Source organism: Anolis carolinensis, chromosome 6 (assembly GCF_035594765.1).
Source record: "Anolis carolinensis isolate JA03-04 chromosome 6, rAnoCar3.1.pri, whole genome shotgun sequence".
Lineage (NCBI taxonomy): Eukaryota > Metazoa > Chordata > Lepidosauria > Squamata > Dactyloidae > Anolis > Anolis carolinensis.
Genome location: NC_085846.1, coordinates 35,494,671 through 35,518,294, shown reverse-complemented (window position 1 = coordinate 35,518,294; position 23,624 = coordinate 35,494,671). Strand labels below are relative to the sequence as shown.

The window sequence follows — 23,624 nt, the reverse complement described above, 5'->3', positions numbered from 1 at the left end:
CAAAATCATGATCTCCCAACTGCAAAAGGCCACCCTACTGGGATCTGCACGCATCATCCGAAAATACATCACACTGTCCTAGACACTTGGGAAGTGTTCGACTCGTGATTTTGTGATACGAAATCCAGCATATTTATCTTGTTTGCTGTGTCATAATAATAATAATAATGATAATAATAATAATAATAATAACTTTATTCTTATAACCTGCCTCCATCTCCCTGAAGGGACTTGGGGTAGCTTACATGGGGACCAAGCCTGAAGAACAGTGTACAAGATATAAAATAACAATGCATGACAACAATATAATTAAAAGCAATTAAAACCACAAAGTAAAAGCATCATAAAATACATCAATAAGCATTAAAAAAGAGGGTTTTGCGAGACCAGTCGCTCTTGTTGCCATGGTGTAGTAATGAGGCCACAGACCATATTTTAGTTCTTGATGATCCACAGACCACAGGTTGGGAACTACTGATCTAAAGGATTCAGCCATTTGTTCTTATGGTTTTTCTTCTCAATACCCTACAATCACAACATATTAATGTTTATGCGTTTATTTGATCTTGCAGTCCCTTGTCCCTTAAACATTTGCCTCCCAAAGCTGTTCATCTTCAGCTGTCCTACAGTATTTAGTTTATTCCAATTAAATTCTCTAAGTCAGGACAAACTATACAATAGAGTTAACACATTGTATGCAGAATTGCTTCCCTATTCAGTAGAATGACATCTGTTTATTGTAGCGCATTATTTTCCTTTCCTATCTATTTTGCCTTCAGCATGCTCCGTTTTGTGTTTTGTCATTGGCAGTGAAACATTGGTTTGATTTGCAACTCTAATTGCTTAGACACATATCTGAGGGAATCCTCTTGTGGGAGGAGAAACAGGTTTACATAATAGGATATATATATATTCCAGTTAACATCTAGTTTTAAACTGAAATGATCATTTTGAAATAAACCCCCTCGAAAGGTTGGCATTTCATTCCTCCTTCTTTCTGCATCTTTTCATTCCTTTTTCCTTTTGCTCTTTAGTTTCTATGGCAACCATATCTTGAAAATCCAGCTTCCTAAATGTGGGAGTGGGAGGAACAGCTACCTGAAACAACTCTGCATGAATTCAGAAAGAAGGAATCCTATAATAGAGGTTGTAATATGAGTAATAGTGTTCAAAGTTATACTGGCAGGTAGCTGTTTTGCAAGGTGAGACAAAGGAACATAACTATCAGAGATACAACAATGCTTCAGCCAGTCACTTGAACTTTAGCAAATGTCTTTATCTATTTAAATTCAAACATAGACTTAGAGGGTGACATAGTCAAAACCTTACATCTCTCCAACTTGATTTTTTTATCGGCTGGAAAAAACCCACAGTGTTACGGTTGCCAAACAAGCTTAGAAATACATTTGTCATATGGGTCTGAAAAGACACGGCATTGAGAATTCCTTCCTCTCCAACTGCTCAGCAACACAATTTGGTTTGAATTGACATTTTTATCTAGTGAACCACCTTCACATTTATCAATTTGTCAATACAAAGACTGTCATGTTGCTCTGTGCTTCTTCTGTCTGCTAACCTATGAGTATTGTTACAATCAAGGCAATGGGCATATCTCATAAGCTTAAGATTTTTTTAAAAAAAATACTACCTTGATAAGTTTGACGAAAGTCTCCACAATGAAGATGAGAGAGATGAGGAAGGAGAAGATCTCCTGGGTGTAACGGGAGATGTAGCGCACCAGGAAGCTGCCCTCACAAGCCACGATGATCACCACCAGGATTATGAGCCAATAGCCAATCCAGACTCTCCCCACGATATATTCAAACCCATTATCATCGCAAAACTAAGTGAAGACATAGGGGAGGAAGGGAGAGAAAAATACAGAAGAAGCTAGTGAAACGGGATACAGGATGATAAAGAAAACAAAATTAGTACTTTTGAGAACCTTAGACAGCTATGTATAAGATTAATAAGACTCTGAGTGATAATAGAATAGCTGGTGAAACCAAGGGAAAATCATGCTTGATCATACTGCGGAATAAATATTCAATAGTATTCCTGTACCTTTGTAATATGTAAAGAAAAGTCAAGGGTGGGAGTTCACCAGTGGAAATGGGGAGGTGGTGGGACTGGGGAAATAATACCTGTATTTTTGAAGATTGTATGTTTCTATGTGTGTATGTGTGCGTGTGTGTGTGTATATATATATATATACACACACACACACACACACACACACACACATACACACACACATATATACAGTAGAGTCTCACTTATCCAACTTCCACTTATCTAACGTTCTGTATTATCCAACGCAGTTGGCGTTTTTGGAGTCAATGTTTTGTAGTCAATGTTTACAATACATTGCAATATTTTGGTGCTAAATTCGTAAATACAGTAATTACTACATTATGTTACCGTGTATTGAACTGCTTTTTCTGTCGATCTGTTAATTGGTGCTTAATTTGTAAAATCATAGTGTAATTTGATGTTTAATAGGCTTTTCCTTAGTTCCTCCTTATTATCCAACATTTTCACTTATCCATCATTCTGCCGGCCCGTTTATGTTGAATAAGTGAGACTCTACTATATATATATATATATATATATATATATATATATATATATAAGCTGTGCCCGGCCACGCGTTGCTGTGGCGAAGTATGGTGGTATGGGAGATAAAAGTATTGAGGAATTGGTGGTAGTTAAGGTAAAGGGTAAACGTTTTCCCCAGACATTAAGTCCAGTGGTGTCTGACTCTGGGGGTTTGTGCTCATCTCCATTTCTAAGCCAAAGAGCCGGTGTTGTCCGTAGACTCCTCCAAGGTCATGTGGCATGACTGCATGGAGCGGCGTTACCTTCCCGCCAGAGCAGTACCTATTGATGCACTCACATTTGCATGTTTTTGAACTTCAGGGTTGGCAGAAGCTGGGGCTAACAGTGGGGGCTCTCTCCGCTCCCCCAATTCAAACCTGTGGCCTTTCGGTCCAGAAGTTCAGCAGCTCAGCGCTTTAACACGCTGCGCCATCAGGGGATAGTTTCCTAAAGGTTGTGAATATACAATATTTCTGATTGGTTTTTTTTGTCTGTTGGAGGCAAGTATGAATGCTGCAATTAGGAAAAATGATTAGGATGTAATGGCCTTGCAGCTTTAAAGCCTGGCTGTTTCCTCCCTGAGTGAATTTTTTGTTGGGAGGTGTTAGCTGGCCCTGATTGTTTCCTGTCTGGATTTCCCTTGTTTTCAGAGTGGTGTTGTTTGCGATATTTTATGTGCTTCTACTGTCTGTGGCCCTGAGAAAACAGAGGATTTGCCTGACTTTGACGATGGGAATACTTTGTTGGGAGGTGTTAGCTGGCCCCGATTGTTTCCTGTGTGGAATTCCCCTGTTTATTTACTGTCCTGGTTTTAGAGATTATATTGTTCTGCATTATTCTATCCCAGTAATTATTCATATTAAAGAAGAATCTCACTTATCCAACATTCGCTTATACAATGTTCTGGATACAACGCAGTCTGCCTTTTCATAATCAATGTTTTTGTTGTCAGTGTTTTAAATTCATTGTGATATTTTAGTGGTAAATTTGTAAATACAGTACAGTAGAGTCTCACTTATCCAACATAAACGGGCCGGCAGAACATTGGATAAGCGAATATGTTGGATAATAAAGAGGGATTAAGGATAAACCTATTAAACATCAAATTAAGTTATGATTTTACAAATTAAGCACCAAAACATCATGTTAGACAACAAATTTGTCAGAAAAAGTAGTTCAGTACACAGTAATGCTATGTAGTAATTACTGTATTTATGAATTTAGCATCAAAATATCATGATATATTGAAAGCATTGACTACAAAAATGCGTTGGATAATCCAGAACGTTGGATAAGCGAGTCTTGGATAAGTGAGACTCTACAGTAATTACTACATAGCATTACTGCGCATGGAACTACTTTTTCTGTCAAATTTGTTGTATAATATGATGTTTTGGTGCTTAATTTGTATAACAATTACCTAATTTGATGTTTAATTGGCTTTTCTTGAATCCCTTCTTATTATCCAACATATTCACTTATCCTGCCGGCCTGTTTACGTTGGATAAGTGAGACTCTACTGTATATTTCTAATCTTATATTATCTGCTCAGAACTGGATTATATGAGGCCCCTTTTTCACAGCTGTATAAAATGCACACTGAAGTGGATTATATGGTAGTGTGGACTCAAGATAATCCAGTGCAAAGCAGATAATATAAGATTATAAATGGGTTATATAGCTGTGTGGAAGGGCCTTGAGTCTACACTGCCATATAATCCAGTGCAAATCTAATAATCTGTGGAAGAAGCCTAAGTGAGGCCTAAATGTGCCTTTCCCCTAACTGAACCCTGGCTGTCCCTTGGTTGCTAGGCAACCAAGTGGGTAGAGATTAGCCCTCTAAACTGGCAGCAATTGGATAAAAAAAATTATTGCTCTCCCTCTAATTAGGACTTTATTTTTCTTTTCTTTTTGTTGCATCAACCTAGAGGCGTGGATGATGGGTTGTGTTGTCAACTTTTGAGGTTGGGGGGCCTGTAGTTTTGTTGTTTTGTGAGTCTCCGTGATGCCATCACACACACACACACACACATATATATATATATATATATATATATATATATATATATATATATGACATACAGTGAAACATGTAGAAACAACCAAGCCCATATTAGTCCTTGAGCTGCGTAAAGTCTTGAGTCAAATCCCAATCGTAGTAAAGAAATTCAGTTTCCAAAATAACGACTTCTATATTAGGAGGGATTTTTCATTTGACTCATAACACCAAGAACAGGAACACAACAAGGTCTTCCGGGTTGTTCCCCTTGTTTTGTTATAACTTCTTTGGGTGTTATGCCTGTCTTTATCTTGTTATGCTTGAGTACACTAGATAAAGGAGTGAAACAACATACAAACAATAGATATACGAAAATCCCCAAATTAATATTGTTTAGAAAAAGTTTTGGAAAACACACGCTTATCTACTTACATTCCTGTTAGTAAGTAGATAAGTGTGTGTTTTTCAAAACTTTTTCTCAAGGACTGATATGGGCTTGGTTGTTTCTACATGCTTCACTTTATGTCTGTTACTTACTCCTTGAACGTTATACCCTTTGTTGGATTATGTATGAGATTTGTACCTTTCCTTTTGATACTTTGGAAGTACTTTCAACATAAATAATACTATTTGAAGTAACTTACTCTCAGGCAAAGTTGTAGAAATTATAGCCTTGTTACATTTCTTGCAAGTAATATAAGAGTGTATACGCACATACATTGTTGTACTATGTTGTTATAGATATCTGTGCATTACCCACCATATATATGTGGTATAGCTGTTTGAATCTTGGACTAGGACTAGATTTGGGTTTAAATCCCCAATTACCCACACTGAGGAAGTCACATTCTCTGAGCCTGGAAGAAGACAATGACAAGCTGCCTCTGACTGATTTAGTCAAGGAAACTCTACGGTAGGGTTGCCACAAGTTCAGAGTCAACTTGAAGGCACATAACAACAATATACAGTAGAGTCTCACTTATCCAACACTCGCTTATCCAACGTTCTGGATTATCCAACGCATTTTTGTAGTCAATGTTTTCAATACATCATGATATTTTGGTGCTAAATTCGTAAATACAGTAATTACTACATAACATTACTGCTCATTGAACTACTTTTTCTGTCAAATTTGTTGTATAAAATGATGTTTTGGTGCTTAATTTGTAAAATCATAACCTAATTTGATGATTAATAGGCTTTTCCTTAATGTCTCCTTATTATCTAACATATTCGCTTATCCAACATTCTGCCGGCCCGTTTATGTTGGATAAGTGAGACTCTACTGTATTCCATAGGCGTTGGATCATAAAAGGTAGCCCATGATTTGGTATCTGATAGGAATAAAGATCTTGATATGATATGCTATATTTTTAAATAATTTCTGTCCACGGTGGCACAGCAAGTTAAACCACTCAGTTACAGAACTTGCTGACTGGAAGGTCTGTGGTTCGAATCTGCAGGACGGGGTTAACTCCTGTTGCTAGCCCCAGCTTCTGCCAACTTAGCAGTTCAAAAACATGCATATGTGAGTAGATCAATAGGTACTGCTTCAGCGGGAAGGTAAAAGCACTCAATGCAGTCATGCCAGCCACATTATATGGGGGGTGTTTATGGACAACGCCGGTTCTTTGGATTAGAAATGGAGATGAGCACCATCCCCCAGAGTTGGAATCGACTAGACTTAATGTCAAAGGGAAACCTTTACTTTTATTTATCCTTTACACTTGTCTTCAGTTTGCTGTTTTCCAGATGTCTGGGACTACACTTCTTATCATCCCGATCCCAGCATGGTTTATAGTCATACTGATTAAGAATAATGGAAATTGTAGCTGCTCACTTGAAAACATGTGGTGTTGATTGATGCCCAATTAGATAGATAAGATTTTTTTTCTGGATCAATATCTAGCTAAGCCACCCTTTTATCTCCCAGAGTGGTCTAATAAAAGAACTGGGAATCTCACAATGGGGATAAGAATAATCTCAGTTGTTCTCAAACATCTGGTAATAAGAGATATCCTAGAGGCTCTATATTATATGGTTATTCATGAATAACCAAAGATCTTCTAGCTATTTTAGTTTTCTTTATCCTTTTTTGAAAGCTGTTTAAGTTAGTGGCCATCACTTTGTTGTACGTAATAAATGAATGATGGTGTGGGCAGGAGAAATGGTCCTGCTTTACAAAATTAAGCAGCACTAGATAGCCATTTCATATCTTCGTCAACACAGGAAACAGGCCACCATTCAACTGGGATGCAAACACTTTATCAAGGACTCCTACCTTATAACATGACTCCTACCTTATAAAAGGCTTCTTCAAAGACCAAAAGGGGACCAGAAAATCCAAGCACAAGCAAAGGCTGAGCTCCAAGCAAACAGAACATTACGCTTTGGACTGCAGTGGAGAGAAGGAGCTCGGATACTCCCATCATGCTCCTAGTCTTGTCATCTGGAAAAAGCAACAGGTATTAGCAGGAAAGATGTGCAGTGCTATAGTTTTTAACCATTTCTATCCCTTACAGTTGTCTTCTTCAGCTTGCTAAAAAGACTGAGGCTAGGACTTTCCTTTTCTCTCTTGAAAAACTCAGAGATCCCAGGAGCATTGTCGTGAAACAGCTTCTCATTTTTGAACTGAAAAACCTTATGGCTGTAAAGAAAAATGATGACTAGGAAAAGGCTACTAGGTCAACAACCACCCCAGTCCCTGAGCTTTTGAGGTCAAAACCTGAGACGCAGGAATGATAACTAGTGATGTCAACATGAAGTAAGCCCTGGTTTATTACAAGAGTGATGTTGCAAAGTGCAGTTCTTCATAATGTCATTAAACATGATATATTAACTTCACGCCCAACAAAAAACAAATTGGTGTCTTGGTTTTTAGTTTCTGGAGTCCTTTGGGGCACTGATTTGGAAAATTGCATTGAATGGACCTTATCAGCTCTAGTCGCTTAGATAGGATTCGCATGATTTTTTTTATTAGTGAGCAGTTGATACGCTCAGTATCTCAGAAACTAGAGGCGATAGAAGAAAGTCAGTGCCATTTTTGAAATTGGCAGGTCCAATATACCCAGAAACAGATGTAACATTTGAGGCACAAAATGTGTGTTGGCCAATACTATCGACCACAATTGCACAGTGTATTATATTCAGATTAAAAAGTCTACCAAATAAAGGAAGTATACAAACACATATTTTTAAGGCATGTGTCTGTATACTTGAGGTGAGATTTCTCCTCTTCCACTTGACAATAAATGGTGTCGAGCCTCAAGATTCAGGACCAGGACCTTATATCTGGGATCCATATGCAAAGGAGATAGTTAACTTCTTGTGATACACGTATTACTTCCTTTGTCTCACTGTTCTTGCAGGCAAACAGGTTTTGCAGTACAAAAATCAGTATGTAAGAGAGATAACCTGGTAAGAGTGGACATAAGTAGGTAGAATTCCATCATAGATAGGTAATAATCTCTTACCCAGAAGGCCCCCAAAAGTAATGGCAGGAGAAAGGGCAGCAAAGTAGATGAAGATAACTGCAGCCAGACACTGGGCATTAAGGGCATCCTTGATGTCACTAAGATACTTGGGGTATCGCCGTTTTATGTCCCTCACCAGTCCTCCAAAAGGTATCTTGGTCCTACGCAAAGGGTCATCATCATCATCATCATCAACTTTTTTCCGGGCATGGGCTTTCAGTTCTTTTTCTGCATGAGACAGAAAAACAGACAATGAAAAGACCAGGTGAAGGAAGGTTGGTTTTCAAGAGAGGACCTCACAAGATACAAGCCTTTTCTTAGGATCTGCACTGCTTTATATCGTAGGATATAATCCCAGATTATCTGATTATCCCAGATTATCTGGCAGTGTAGACTCATATAATCCAGTTCAAAGCAGATATTCTGAGATCAGACACTGGGATATAGAGCAGTGTAGATCCAGCCTTAGTGAATGTTTTATGAAGCTTTATATCATGTAGGGTAGTTTTAAAATAAAGGAACATTGGCTCATGGTTGGCTCTGATTTGACGAGACCTAAGGAATACTTAGAGTCTGGGCCTAGACCATAAGTACTTTCTCACAGTTCTCCAGAGTGATGCCTTGTAGTTAAATTTCTTCAAGTCATTTATTACTGATAGCAACCCTAAGGTGAACCTACCATAGGGGTTTTCTTGGCAAGATTTGTTCAAAAGGGGTTTAATTGCCTAGAGTTGTTCAAGCTGTCAGATCAGGAAAAAATAGGGATGGCAGCACAGACATAAATAGCAACCTCCACCCTGAATATGAGGGCCCAGCAGTTAGCCAAGCATGCTAAGATGCAAACACCAGCTCTGTACTGGCTGCAGAGTTGCCTGTAGCAATGGTTATCAAATCAGTGATGGTAGTAAATGTCTGACTTTCATCTTGAACTTCAATTAAGCTGAACCTATTTTTGAGGTATGGTCCAACACCTTGGATAGCTCCTGTAATGGTCTAAAACCTGGAGCAAATTCACCATCTCATCGACATGGGATGGTGTATTTGCTCCAGGTTTTAGACCATTATGGGAGCTATCCGAGGTGTTGGACCATACATCAAATGCACCATCTAATTGACATGAGATGTCAGGAACCCCCGGTGGCCCAATGAGTTAAACCCTTGTGGCAGCAGGACTGCTGACTTGAAGGTTGGGTTGCTGACCTGAAGGTTGACGGTTTGAATCCAGGGACAGTGCAGATGAGCTCCCTCTGTCATGCCCCTATGTGGGGGCATGAGAGAAGCCTCCCACAAGGATAGTAAAACATCAAAACATCCGGGGCAATGTCCTTGCAGATGGCCAATTCTCTCACACCGGAAGCAACTTGCAGTTTCTCAAGTCGCTCCTGACATGAAATTTTTTTTTGACATGGGATGCCACCAGCTGTCACTGCTGGCAGCTGGGTTTAATATGAATCAAAACTCAGTCTGCTTACAAAATATATAAAGTGATAGCAAACTGGTGTATGTGCTACTGAGCATGTACAAAGCACTTTCTCATCAGAGTTGTGTCTAATCAGCATTTTATTTTTCATAGGAACTTCCTAAACCATGCTTATTTACACGTTTACTTATTTTGCTCAGCTGTCTTCTGCAAAAGTAGAAGCAAAACCAAGCAAAGCACCCATGTTCCACTGTCTGACTGATGGACATCTTGTTCTCCCATTTATACCCCTTCCTAGTTTCTCCCCAATTATTCTCCTTCATGCTGTGCTGTGAAGGTATCTGGACATATCTTGCATGCTTAACTGGGCTGCTGAATTGCATCTCCCAGTGCTTATGACTGTGTTTCAGTGGTACAGATACAACAACCCTGGCTTCTCGTATTCCCATGTGTTTGGAATGAGAGAGCAGAGCTTCTGGGCTATGGCTAATAACTTTCAGGCACTTTTCAACCCTACTGTCTCCTGAAAGCAATTCAGTATGGCTCCCCTCCATGTTTTGAAGTGTGGAAGCCAGCAAGCAAACTTTCTTGTGTTTCACACACTGGGCCATACCTAAGTCTCCCAAGAGTTCAGTCTCTGGCGACACCTTCTTCTCCATCGGCTGGTACCTCTTCCGTAGGAGCTCCTTCTGCACAGGCAGCAATGTCTTGAGGAGTTTTTCACTTTGGATGTCACTAGGAGGGAGGACAATGCAACAGTCCAGGAACGTCTCCATGCTTTTCACAAGGTCTGTCCTTCCCTCAGCCAAGTAGGAATCATTGCGAAACACCTACCCAAAGAAAACAAAAAGAAAAAATTAACTCAGAGTGGGGAACAATTGGTCTCCCAGATGTTCTGAATTCCAAACTGCCTCTTTATTGAGACCACGAATAAAGGATTATGGAACTTATCATCCAAAACAGGGTCACAGATTTCTCACACTTGAACTAACTAGTAGCAAAATTGCCCTGGCATGGCTTAGAAAATAGTGGTTCTTCCTTTATTCCCAATTCTATATTTAAAATAATTTTTAAGGCAGCAAAATCTGCTGCAAAAGCACAAATAACTGTGATATTTATCTTATTTAGACAAAGTATAGAAACCCCAAATACAATTGTGGGTAAATGACTTAAATATTTGAGCTATTTTCCTCTTTTGTTTCTATCTGAATTTGAAATACCTGGTTCATTGGCATTATATGTTACATTTTGAACGTCTTAAAATCTAACTATACCTATATCAATTCATGCACCACAAGAATGCAACCCTACTGGGCTCTTCTAAGTATTATGCTGATAATACATATCAAAAGCTTCAAACACTGAATACCATAAAAACCAGCAATGTGTGTATAGGGGTAGTGGAACCCTTTTGCCTTGAGGATCAAATTCTCTACTTGTTTTATTGTTGTTTGATTTGTTTTACTGCTTGTTTTTATATTGTCATAACCGGGCTTAGCCCCATGTAAGCCGCCCCGAGTCCCTTTGGGGAGATGGAGCGGGGTATAATAATAAAATTATTATTATTATTATTATTATTATTATTATTATTATTCCTCTCTCAACTTTGGGGTCCAATTCAAATGTGTCCTTAGTTATCAGTCAACTCATGACAATCTTTCTTCAAATTGCTTTCAAGGGTTCCATAGTTCCCATCTTCACACAACTTGATGTGATAGAAGATTCCTACTTACCCTTTCGGACATCATTGTTGAGATGGCTCTCCCAATCTCATGGTAGCTGGTATGAGGGGAATCCGGGCCCAGCACTACAAAGAGGAACCTGACAGGCACAGGGACCTCCAGGACAGAGTCCAGCTCCACAGCATCTTTCAAGCGTACGAAGGCCAAAGTTGGGCGCTCCAAGAAGGTGGCACAGCCTGAAGGGAGGATGGATGGGTATGGGGCATCATTTAGGAGCCTTGGCACAAAGAGAACGAGAAAGGCAGACCACGGGCAGGAAGGGATCCAAGCAGAAGCAAAGGGATGGAAGAGAATGGGGAAAAGGGAAGAAAACGAGAGATAGCAAAGTGAGCAAAGTTGGCAAACAAGTGTTGACAAGCCAGATAGAGAAGCAAAGCAGAGCTCTTGCCAGCAGCAAATTGGCTTCTTCCCTTGCCAGAAGCACACGCAATAGCCGAAATCCCGAGATACGGAACCTTGTTTGATTAGCCTATAACTTGTAGAAGGACAGACATCCCATTATAGTGAAGAATGATCAGAGATGGCTATGGAAATGTGAGACAACAAATCTGAGATGATTTTAAATTGTGGGAAATTGCTATCTGCCTGTCTATCTATCTGTCTATCTATCTGTCAGCATATGAAGAGAACCTTTTGATGATTAAAATGGTTCAGGCTAATCTGGACATATATTTTACATCTGCCTGTTTTGTAATTTTAGATTTGTCCCTGTCTACTTTTAAACGAGAGAAGAAAATGCAATTAAAAAGGAAGATTTTGTTGGAAATTACAGCCTGCTTCAAGCCTCCTCTAGTAATTTATTTATGTATAATCCTATTATTTACTTATTGTATGTATGTTCTGATATGCAGCTTTCTTTCCTTGCTCTATGTTTTTCTGAGAAGTTGTAGAAGGGGCTGCTGACCACATGATCCACTCTGGGACAAACATAGAGCACAGACTTCTTTAGACTGTGGGACTGCTCAGATCGCAGATTTGCAAACACTTGCCTGCTGTTATTGTAAGAGAGATGTTCTGACTGGATGGCACAGAAACTATCTCAAACATAACTGTAAATGTGTACCTGTGCATGCTGAACACATGAAAATTGTGAGTAAACCAAATATTTTATTTTACCAAAGTCTATTTTGTCTTATGAGTGCATAATATGTTTTATGGGAGTGTAAATATATTTTTGGTTAGAGACAACAAATTGTTCAGTCTAACAACTGAAGACAATTGCCTTACGTAATTACATTTGGTTGTATACTACTTGAGAAGATTCTACTCAAACGGGTTTTTGGCTCTTCTCTAAAAGGTTATGATCTCTAAAAGGTCATGCTTTTCTAAAAGTTTTTGAATACCATTTTCTAAAAGATGTGTCTTTCTCCAAAAATATTTTTGCTGTAACATGCTCCAAAATTACCTCTAAGGATATCTACCATATTGTAAGCTCCTTGAACCCCCCCCCCCCCAAAATGCTCCAAAATGCCCTCTAATGGGCCAGAAATGCCCAAAAACATGGTCAGAATGTTCACATGTCCCTCGGAGGATGTTTGGAGTCTATTGGGGGATGGGGTAAAATATTTTTATATATAATAATAATATATTGCAAGAGCAGAGACAATACTGGATTTCAGCACTCTAGCCTCCTAGTTGTCCACTCCCACGCAACAAGTTCCATTTTGCATTGACACTTTACACACTACTTACCAACCAAAACCAGTGTGGCTTCTGCATCAGGGGAAATCTTCTCTGAAAGTGGCTTCTTAAAAGCAGTGCTACTGGGCTCACCCTAAAACAAGAAAATTAATAGGAAAATGCTATGGAGGGCAGTCAATCTCAAATCGCATTGACCTAGGAATGGGCCCATCACCTAAGATTTTTTCCCATAATTTCAAACATTTTGGGTGTATACATTAACAACTATGCTTAGTACTTAGTCCATAATGCTTAATAACATCACTAGGAGCCATCTCTAATAAGTCTCAGATTTGGGCTCGGAAATCTCAGGATCTGGAATGATCATGAACTGGCAATGTTATGAGGTGTGTGATTTCTGACTGAAGATCATAATCGTTTTTTTGTTCCTTTTGTGCCTGAAGACACTTCAAATCAGACCCGGACACAAATCAGTCCTAGGCTTAAGCCGGGTCAGTCCAGTCTTAGAGTTCCTGGCTCGGTATTCACAAAATACGTTTTCTTCCCATCTCCTAAACTGAAGGGTCCAAAGTTGCTTTACCTGCTCTGGATCAGGAAGAAAGCTCTTCATCTCAATTTGCTGATGTTCTGCCAGGAGGGGCTGTGTTACATCTTTGGTTTCAGATCGCTGCAGCCGTGCAGGGGAAACATTGCTTAATGAAGTGGATGCATCGGGGTGGCTGGAAATATGGAGGGGAAGCAACAAGAGAGAGGGAAGAGGCGGTTAAAGGATGAGAGGACTATTCTCTAGGCCTTTAGACAAGAACCCAGTAAATAATTAAAATCAATAAAGACATTGGCTGAGACTTTGCATTGTAAAGTTCCCCAAGCACCATATCTTCTGCTTTTTCTCTTTCTAAACTCACAATTTTTATGCTCCCGTGTTGGGTGTATGTATGCATCAGGTTTTTTGGGGGGGGAATTGACCCACTTGGGTGGGTGTTGTAGTTCACCCTGCATGGAGAGAATACTCTAAAGCCACCAGTGATGGATCTGGACCAAACGTGGCACACAGAATTTTATTTATTTATTTATTTACAGTATTTATATTCCGCCCTTCTCACCCCGAAGGGGACTCAGGGCGGATCACATTATATACATATAGGGCAAACATTCAATACCCATATACACATAGAACCGAGACAGGGACAGATACAGAGGCAATTTAACTTTCTCCTGAGGGGATGTTCGATTCTGGCCACAGGGGGGAGCAGCTGCTTCATCATCTGCTGTGACGGCACTTTCTCATTGCAACATCGTAAATTAGTTAAATTTGCCTCCCCACTTTATAAGTGGTACCTTATTTCCTACTTGATAGATGCAACTATCTTTCGGGTTGCTAGGTCAGCAACGAGCAGGGGCTATTTTTTATTTTTAATTGACGGGTGCTCACCCCGCCACGGGCTGGCCTCGAACTCATGACCTCATGGTCAGAATGATTTATTGCAGCAGGCTGCTCACCAGCCTGCGCCACAGCCCGGCCCCTTAGAACCAACAACACATACTGGAAGGGTTTGAGGGGGGGGGGGGTGCTGACCTACCCAGGTGGGAGTTGTAGTTCATTCTGCACTCAGAGAGCACTCTGAAGCCCACCAATGATGGATCTGGGCCAAACTGGGCATACAGAACCCCCATGACCAACAGAACATCCTGGAAGGGTTTGTGTGGGGACTGACCTATCTAGGAGGGAGTTGTAGTTCACCCTGCATCCAGAGAGCACTCTGAAGAACACCAATGACAGCCACACAGTGGTTGGTGGAGAAAGGAGGACACCTAAGAAGCATCTAACTATGTCCTTATAGCTGGGTGAAGTTTTTCTCAGAGACTTCTAAAGAAGTCCTCTGACGGTTATAGAGCAGTGATTCCCAAATGTTGGCCCATTTGTTGTTTTGGACGTCAGCCTCCAGCTTGGCCAACAATTGGGAATTCTGGAAGCTGGAAAACAAAACATTTGGAAGTCCAACAGTTGGGAAATGCTGTTCTAGAGGATGGTGGCATCATAATGTATCTGGTTATAGGGGCAAAACCAGATTTTCAGATGTCCCTTGTTCTCCATTGGCCACTACATGGCTATTTTCATGCAGAAAGCATGAACGAAGTGGGTTTAGAGTGGGTTTACGTGTGAGAGAGACAAAATTCCAACCTCTGCAGTAATCCACAATTTCGTTTATTTATTTGCTTCCTGATAGGAATATTCAAAAGTCATTCTTAACTATTTTTCTTCCTTCTGAGATTGCACATTTAGCAAACAGCATTATTTTCTGAAGTTAAAAAAGATCAATCTTTAAGAGAAATTGTGTGATAAAAGAAAATATGGAAGAAGTGATAGGAAAGTATAGGAAGGTGTGCACATAGGGAATATGATGGCATCTACTCCCCTACTCTGTATTATTTTATGAATCCTGGCAGGCCAGTTTCATAATCTTTTCCCATAAAATCCTTAATTGTAAACATACATTTGTAACAAGGTGTCTGAATTAATGTAGTTTGAGTGGAAAGTTGACTGGAGGAGGTAGGTCAAATGTGCAGTACTTCTACAAATTAAATGTCATTAAAATCAATGATTAATTAATCAAAGTTAAATTTTATCCCACATTTCCTTAACAATTTCAAGCCAGTATCAGTAGTGTTCCCCTCTTTCTACTACCAAAGTGTTATAACTGGGAACTAGGAAATTGCAATGTGACTTTAGGCCAGCCAGTCTCAAAATCATCTACTTCACAGGATTGTTATGAAGATAAAGTGAGGAAATTATGTACCCCACCTTCAGCGTTGTAAGATAAGTGGGATATAAATATTAAAAAATACACTAGATTCAAATTCTGGTAAACAGAGGAAACAAGCAAGAATTCTTCTTTGGGATCGTCTACTTGGCCTGGGGCTTTGGGTCATTTCACCCATCTCTACTCGTCACCTTCCTCCGTATCCACCCAGTTTTCACTAGTCTCACCTGTGGAATATATCTGACCTAGGAGAAATTAGAGCTGAAGTCTTCTGATCCTTCTTGCCTGCAAACTCACCCTTTTTATAAACTAAGCAGGGGTGACTTTTAGTCTGAAGAAGGCAGGGTTGGACTAAATGACCCTTGTAGTTCCTTCCAGCTCTGTGATTCTCTATAAATCAGGCATGGAGTTGGGAAGATACCAGGCTGTCAGATCAAGCTATGGCATGAGTACCTGTGTTGGAGCAAGAGGGTTCTCAACACCATTTCTCGGTCTTCTGGCTTGAGCTGTCCTTCGTAGATCATTTGGTCAAGCACCTGGTTGGCAATCCCAGCTAGACTTCTTTCAGGCAAGTCTAAAAGGACAGTTCCTAGAGGTGCAAAAAAAGTGATCATCAACTAACACGTGACAGCTCAGAAGAGTTCATTCATTACTAAGTATAGCTTGGCAAGGATTTATTTGTAATTTCATTCAGTGATTAGCGGATCACCACAGTTTCCACTGTTCATTTATCATTAAGTTCTAGTGATTCTGAGTAACATCCCTTGTTGTAGCATAAAAAAGGAGGAGGATTAAAAAAGAAATCTCACAGCACCTTTAATATCTTTAAGCAAGTGCTGTCGTGGATATCAATCCACTTCCTCAGATACAGTGATAGACTAATAATAGCTTTTACATTAATTGATCACATTTAGTTGGTAATTTTGATTTATTTTTCCATTTAAAATAAACACTTGCAATAAAGGTAGCAATTTGGCAATTTTTCCTAAACATTTTAATGTTGTTGGATGAATTAATGTTGAAACATTAATGTGCATGTGTGAATATCAGTGTTTTCAGACTCTGTCGCTAATATTTTTAAAAAGCAAAAGATTAGTATCAGGAAAACTTTTCAGATATTTAAAAAATCTCCCTCCCCATAATAAATGTGCAGCCATTAAATTTCTTGTAAAACCAACCTGAGGAATATGTGATCCTCTATGTTATTAGAGTTTATCATCTTTAGTCAGTATAGGTATCCAATGGAGAAGGTCACTGAAAACTACAAATCAACAACTTCTGAAGGGCACACATTTCCCCCATCCCTGTTGTAAAGAGTCAAGTCTCTTTCCTTTATGTTGAAATGACTGGATGTTGTGAGATGTTTCTTTTCAAAACCAAAAAAGTCCCATAACTTCATATCACATGTTATTAATATTAAACTATCTCAAAAGAAATAATAATAAACTTTATTTTTAACTTGTCCTCTCTACCCGAAGGGACTCAGGGCGGCTTCCATAAACGAAAATGACAGACATTTAATTACACTATGTAGCATGATTTTTATTCCTAGGTTATAAATGTCATTTCCTAATTGGTTCTGTCATAAAAACATGGAAAAAGTTTATTAAACTGCAAAACCTTTGTTTTTGCGGGACATCCTGTAGCACATTTTGCTATAGTTTTTCAATGAATATCTCACAGAGTCTCCATGAAGTTTCTGGATTATAACAATTACTTTCAAAGTACTGTAAGTACCACACAATTTTTTTCAAACTAGGAACATTTTTTTTCGAATTTTGTTACATAGGGTTATTCTTGCTATGTTTATCCCTCAATGAGGTCTTCAGAATGTATCCCATCTGTCTGTTCTAAGGAGTTATACCACATGTAATTCACATGATCTATGATTAGGTCTTCTGTTCTTCAGTTGTCCTCTTTTTACACTATGCAGTTATAGCACTTTGATTCTACTTGACCTACACTATCTACAACCTGTATAATCCTGAGATTTGCATTTCTGAAGGTGTGATGACTCATGGGCCTTGCAGTCCTGTTCCTAGTACTATTGTGGCAGACGAAGAGGAAAACATGGGATTTCCGCCGTTTCAGCCAGAATCGGAGCCTCTCCACCTGGAGGATGTTTGTCCTCAAGAATGTAGCCAAACAGGCCTTGGGCAGAATTCCCCCCCGTTTTCCCGGAGGGACAATTATAATAGAGATAGAGGAGCCAGGGAGGCTAATCGCCGGAGCCTGAGAATCGCTGCCAAACAACTAGCTGATTAGGTCAGCTTCCCTTGGGAAATTCTAAGGAGTCATGCATCTGGACAGAGTTGGGTTTCGCTTCTCATTCTCTGGGGAAAGTGTTCTGTTGGCGGGAAAACGAGACCCAATATAGGTGCTGGACGCAAGGGGAACTTTGCGGAGTCAATTGTTCAGCCTGAGGAGAGAGATCGTGTGTGGACTTCGTAACCCCAGTTCCTTGTTTCCCGGATCAAGTTTCCAGCCTTGCCTTGTTTCACGGACTTCCTTGGACTTTGTTCATGCTTCATGTTTGCCTCGTTCAAGTCTTTGATCTAGCCAAGAATCAAGTTTATTTTCCAGCCTTGTTGTCAAGTTACATTGGACTTTAAAGACTCTGTCATCTCCCCACACTTTGCTTGGCAAAGTGTGTGTTTCGGTCAAGTGGATTAAAACTTTGAACTCTAATATCTTATATTGGACAATACATTTCTGGACTATATTTGACCTCATCTGAAAGGTCTGCTTCTGAACTATATTCTTCACTTGTTTTTATTGACTTTATATATTTCTATAATAAAGATATTAGATAGATTCTGGCCTCTGTGTAAGGTTATTGGTGCTCTGCAGCCTGGGTTCTGACAGAAGGCACTAAAGCTTTTCTGTCTGGCAGAGAAGTGCAAATACTTCATGAAACTGCAAATCTCAGTATTTCCCAGGAAGGACCAAAGCAAAGTGTAAAGAGGAATAAAAATTATGTACCATAAACGTGTGGTGTGAAAAGCTCCCCGGAATTTGAACAGATGTTTAAATAATGAATGAATAAACAAATGAGATAGTGTAGTATCACTATGGGAGAAAGCATTTTAACATCTTTGTGCTCAACTAAATGGCTAGTTCAGTTTTGAGGTATGTTGAATTCCTTAAAAAATGAAGTGGAGTGAAATTTGAGAGGTTCTTCCTCACCTTTGGTGAAAGCCCGGCGCACCTCCATAAGGCTTTGGAAAGTCAGGTACGAGAGGTGAGGTCTACCCCAATGCCCCAGCTCCTCAAAGTCCTCCTCTATTTTGATCCAGTGAGATGCCTCCAGCCAGCGACACTCATTGTTCCGGTCCATGATCAGTTCGTGAAGTTCCACATATGCCTGGGGAGATGTGACAAAGGACTGCTATTACGATGTCTGCCATCTTCCTCTACTATAGGGCTCTCTCTCACCAGCCTTCCATTTTGATGGTCAAACTAACATAAATCTTTTAAACATGCCAAGGATAACTAGTGAAGGCCTTCCCCTTTTCTCTTTGCTTATGAGGGATTCTGGGGTCAGCTGCTGTCTACCTTGCCTGTTGTAGATGGGTACTCACAGCTACATTGGGTTTAGCTAATGTCACTGTTTCCCAACTCAAGCTTTATTGCATTGCTCGCTGCACTCATACCATTGCAACCTAGATACTAAAAATCTGTGTTACTATAATTTACTATCCTTCAATGGCAATACTAATTTTAAAAACTGCCAGCTAGATAGTGGACAAAAAAGGAAAGACGGGGGTTATGTGGGCATGAAAAGACTTTGTAAAAAGTGGCTTCCGTGCCAGAAGCTTTGCTAACTGAGACATACTTTTTGAATTTCTCCTTGTGAGAAGTATAATGAATGAATGAATTTATGGAAGCTACGAGTACATTAAAAGCACAAGGAGAACTGCCTTAAGAAATTCTATGTTGGAAAAGCAAAGTAGTTTGACTCTAAAGATGTAGTTAAGTTTGAAAAGAGCTTGTCAAAAAGATGCTGCTAATTCTGCTCAGCTACAACCTCACATCCTTGTCCAGACTAGGACTTCTTAAACTTTTCTCACTCACAACCCCCTTCTACCCAATAATTTTTTACATGACCCCAGGAATATACATATATAAAATAGGTATAAAATATAACATTTATTGGAAAATAGATCAGCATTTGCAGCGCTTGATAAACAGGCTGATTTTCCTTGTGGAGTACAGTTGAAGCATTTTCTGTAAAATTTACTGTAAACACTGCATGTTGTCGCTAAATTTGTGTAAATGAGCAGTGTTCAGAAACCTTTAACTGTTGCCAAATCTTTGCCAATTTTTTCATGACCCCAACATTGAGCTAAGGTGCTGAAAGTCCAACCATATCTGAAAGGGCACATGATTCTTATCCCCAGTCTAGAAAATGCTTTTCTGTCTGGCTTGATTTTGAGCTTTGCACTCTGTCTGGCAAGTGCCTTGCTAATTGAAACCCAAACATTTGACAAGTATTACAAATCCAATATGTATGCAGCTGTGTTGGCGTCAAGCAGCACTGCTCATCCCTCAGATTGAAGATCTTGATAAGTGATAATGGCAAATATTATTTCTTCTTGTTTGAGACACTACTCTGTATGTGGATAAGTATTTAAGCTCAAACTACACATAAGGTAGATCTAAAATGCATAGCTCAACATAATAAAGTACCACTTTGTGAACTAGGATGTGTGCGGATCAAGTCAAGGAGAGGCACACAGTGAGTTTAACTCTCTCCCACCCCATTTCCTTGATCAAACATGATACTGACAGTATGGATTTTACCCACTGAGAGGCTCTATTGTGTTGTAGTTTATTATGGACACCATAACTCCAGGTGACCTGGACTCAAAGCCATGTTCAGCTATTGAAACCCACTGAGTAACCTCGGGCATGTCATACTCTCTCACTTTCAGAGGAATCCAATGGAAAAATCCCTTTGAAAACATCTCAAGAAAATCTTGTTCACCTTGAAATAGCTTGACGGCCTGCAACACCAACAATTTCTCAACTTCCTCTTGTACAATTTACTGTATTTACCCAAATCTAATGCTCACCTTTTTTGGCTAAATTACCATCCCAAAATTAGGGTGTACATTAGATTTGCATGATATGGTAATCTTAGTGCTGAGACAAAGCAAAAGAGGAAGCTACTTCACGAGTACCTGGAGCTCCTATTTGAGGGATGTCATCTTTAATGTAATTGCCCTGATTCAATGCTATGCCGTCCTGGGATTTGTAGTTTGGTGAGGCATCAGCAATCTTCGACTGTCCCCATGACCCAATAGCATTGAGCCAGGGCAGTTAAAGTGGATTCATTATACAGCATTGATGCACCCCAAGGTTTTCTTATCCATTGCTGAAAGCTTTGATGATTGAACACTTTCGCTTTTAAAGAAGGAATTATATAAGCACACAGCACACCTTTTTTGTCAAATGACAAAGAGTGCACTTTTTGCTGCTGTGTGTTACATTAGTCAGCAAATACTTTCTTTTTTGGTTTCAGGGTTTTGAAAACCAAGATGCACATTAGATTCGATAGTGCATTAGACTCGAGTAAATATGGATATAATCTGCATGATTTCATATGGATGCTTCTCCTACACAGATTGTTCTAACTTATAGAAAAATGTGTTGATCTGGGAAATCCAGTGTAGGAGGAGATTTGGTATCTTTACCATAGTAACCTAGGTTAAAAAAAGATATCTCAAGGAATCTAATACCAGAGCACTCCAATTTATTGTTTTTAGTAGAACTCAAGTTCTAAATGCTCATTAGAGAAGTGAACCAGAAGGGTTTTATGTTTTTTGCAGTATTTTTTAATTTTGACTTTAAAGATTTGAAAATTTCATAATAATAAAATTTCCAAACTATCTTGAAACTCAATTCGGTGGTAACGAAGAATGATCTACCCAGATCTCTCCAGGACTTAGGAACTTACCTCATGGGATGCTCTGTGGACAGTGTATGGCCGTTTGGTAGCCTTTGCACTCCCTGGCTCTTCTCCAGCTGAGGAGCCACCTGGTCCGAAAGAAAATAAGAAATGTTAGCTACTTTCTAAATTGTGTTCATTCTCCATTTCTTTTAAGGAGTTCAGTGTGACATCCGTGAAGCCAACCCATTATTTGTCCCCAAACATCCAGCATTGTAAAATCAGTAGACATTGACTCATTGAAAATTACACCTTAAGTTTTTTATCCATCCCTCCTATGTACATATCCAGAGCACTTAATCCAGTACTTGGATAGTTTAAAGGGTTAATTCGTTTATACTGTAGATGTCTAGACTTTGATTCTACTCCTTGTAGTCTAGAGGTACAAGTGATGTCATGGAAAGATTTTAATTTACAGTACACCTTCATTGGTGTATAGTATATTTGCACCCTTCAACTTAATTGCCATTTTCAAAGAGTCTGAGCTCCATCTTTCTAAAGGAGATGGCGCTGTATTAGACACAAGACAAACAATATTGTTAGGCAGTTATAAGATGTTCTGTAACCTCTGGGTGTCTAGTATTTTGCAAATGAAAGCAAGAGTGATCTTCTATAATTACAACATTTCTCAAAATCTATTAAACTATTGGGGACCATGAAAAACCAGAACAACAGACTGGATTGTAGAGAGTTGCTGTGAATTCCACAAGACGTATTCCCACAGTTATTATATGGTGAAGGTGAAGGTTTTCCTGTGACATTAAGTCTAGTCGTGTTCAACTCTGAGGGTTGGTGCTCATCTCCATTTCTAAGCCGAAGAACCAGGATTGTTTGTAGACACCTCCAAGGTCATGTGGCCGCCATGACTGCATGGAGCACCATTACCTTCCCGCCGGAGTGGTATCTATTGATCTACTCACATTTGTATTTTTTCAAACTTCTAGGTTGGCAGAAGCTGGGGCTAACAGCGGGAGCTCACCCCATTTCCTGAATTCAAACCGCCAACCTTTTGGTCAGCAAGTTCAGCAGCTCAGTGGTTTAATCCACTGCGCTACCGCGGGCACCATTCGGTCTCATATAGCTATTAAAATCTTATTTTGGGGAGTAGCATCATAAAACATACTCAGATTCAACTCTGTTATGAATTTGTATGCTAAAAAGGGAAGTAGCACCAAATTTTAGCATTTTTGTTCCTGACAAACTTGGCAGAATTTTATTGGGCCATTGGGATAGTGATCAGGGTTGTTCATACAGAATAGAAGGAAGGGATGAGTTAAAGGTTGCCTCAACCACTAGATCTCTCGGACCGTATTTAGTTTTTACCATCTGAAAATGAGAATGTCCAAAGAACACAACATATATACAAGTTATAAAGAACATTATCAAATGGTTGCTCTATGAATTGAAATGTATAAGGCACTAAAGAATGTCAGTGACTTAATTGCCTTTATAGAGTTCTATGGAATTGCAATGTACATGACTGATAGCATACTCTATCTTAGGCAGTAAAATACACTACCTGTTTAAGAGGATTCTGTGCTAAATTACTTGCCGCCTAAAGTGTAGTGAAGTTTGTTATTTTATATACCATAGAGGTAAAGGTTAGTAAAGGTTTTCCACTGACGTTAAGTCCAGTCATGTCTGACTCTGGGGGTTGGTGCTCATCTCCATTTCTAAGCCGAAGAGCCAGCGTTGTCCATAGACACCTCCAAGGTCATGTGGCCGGCATGACTGTATGGAGCACCGTTACCTTCCCGCCGGAGCGGTACCTATTGATCTACTCACATTGGCATGTTTTCGAACTGCTAGGTAGGCAGAAGCTGGAGCTAACAGCGGCCGCTCACACCTCTCCCGGGGTTTGAACCTGGGACCTTTCAGTCTCCAGCTCAGTGCTTTAACGCACTTCGCCACCAGGGCTCCTATTTTATATACCATACCTCCTTTATAATAAATAACATTAACTAGCATTTCCTTCTAGTGCCATCAGTTTGAAAGGTAAAAATTAGCATGTTTGCCCTGTATATGCTACATTTGCTCAA

General features: G+C 39.5%; 1 protein-coding gene across 4 annotated transcripts in view; it reads right to left on the bottom strand.

Moving 5' to 3' along the window:
• The window catches only part of slc4a1 (solute carrier family 4 member 1 (Diego blood group)), a 57,443-nt gene that overhangs the window by 13,236 nt on the left and 20,583 nt on the right, over positions 1 to 23,624 (bottom strand). For all 4 annotated transcript variants that reach the window (XM_062983769.1, XM_062983770.1, XM_008113270.3 and 1 more), the window contains 10 exons: positions 21,595 to 21,674; positions 18,822 to 18,999; positions 16,089 to 16,224; positions 13,454 to 13,592; positions 12,925 to 13,006; positions 11,224 to 11,408; positions 10,104 to 10,320; positions 8,071 to 8,298; positions 6,898 to 7,046; positions 1,649 to 1,843 (listed from right to left, as the gene is read on the bottom strand). In XM_062983769.1, coding sequence (XP_062839839.1) covers positions 1,649 to 1,843; positions 6,898 to 7,046; positions 8,071 to 8,298; positions 10,104 to 10,320; positions 11,224 to 11,408; positions 12,925 to 13,006; positions 13,454 to 13,592; positions 16,089 to 16,224; positions 18,822 to 18,999; positions 21,595 to 21,674 — 1,589 coding nt within the window. The remainder of the gene's footprint in view (positions 1 to 1,648; positions 1,844 to 6,897; positions 7,047 to 8,070; positions 8,299 to 10,103; positions 10,321 to 11,223; positions 11,409 to 12,924; positions 13,007 to 13,453; positions 13,593 to 16,088; positions 16,225 to 18,821; positions 19,000 to 21,594; positions 21,675 to 23,624) is intronic.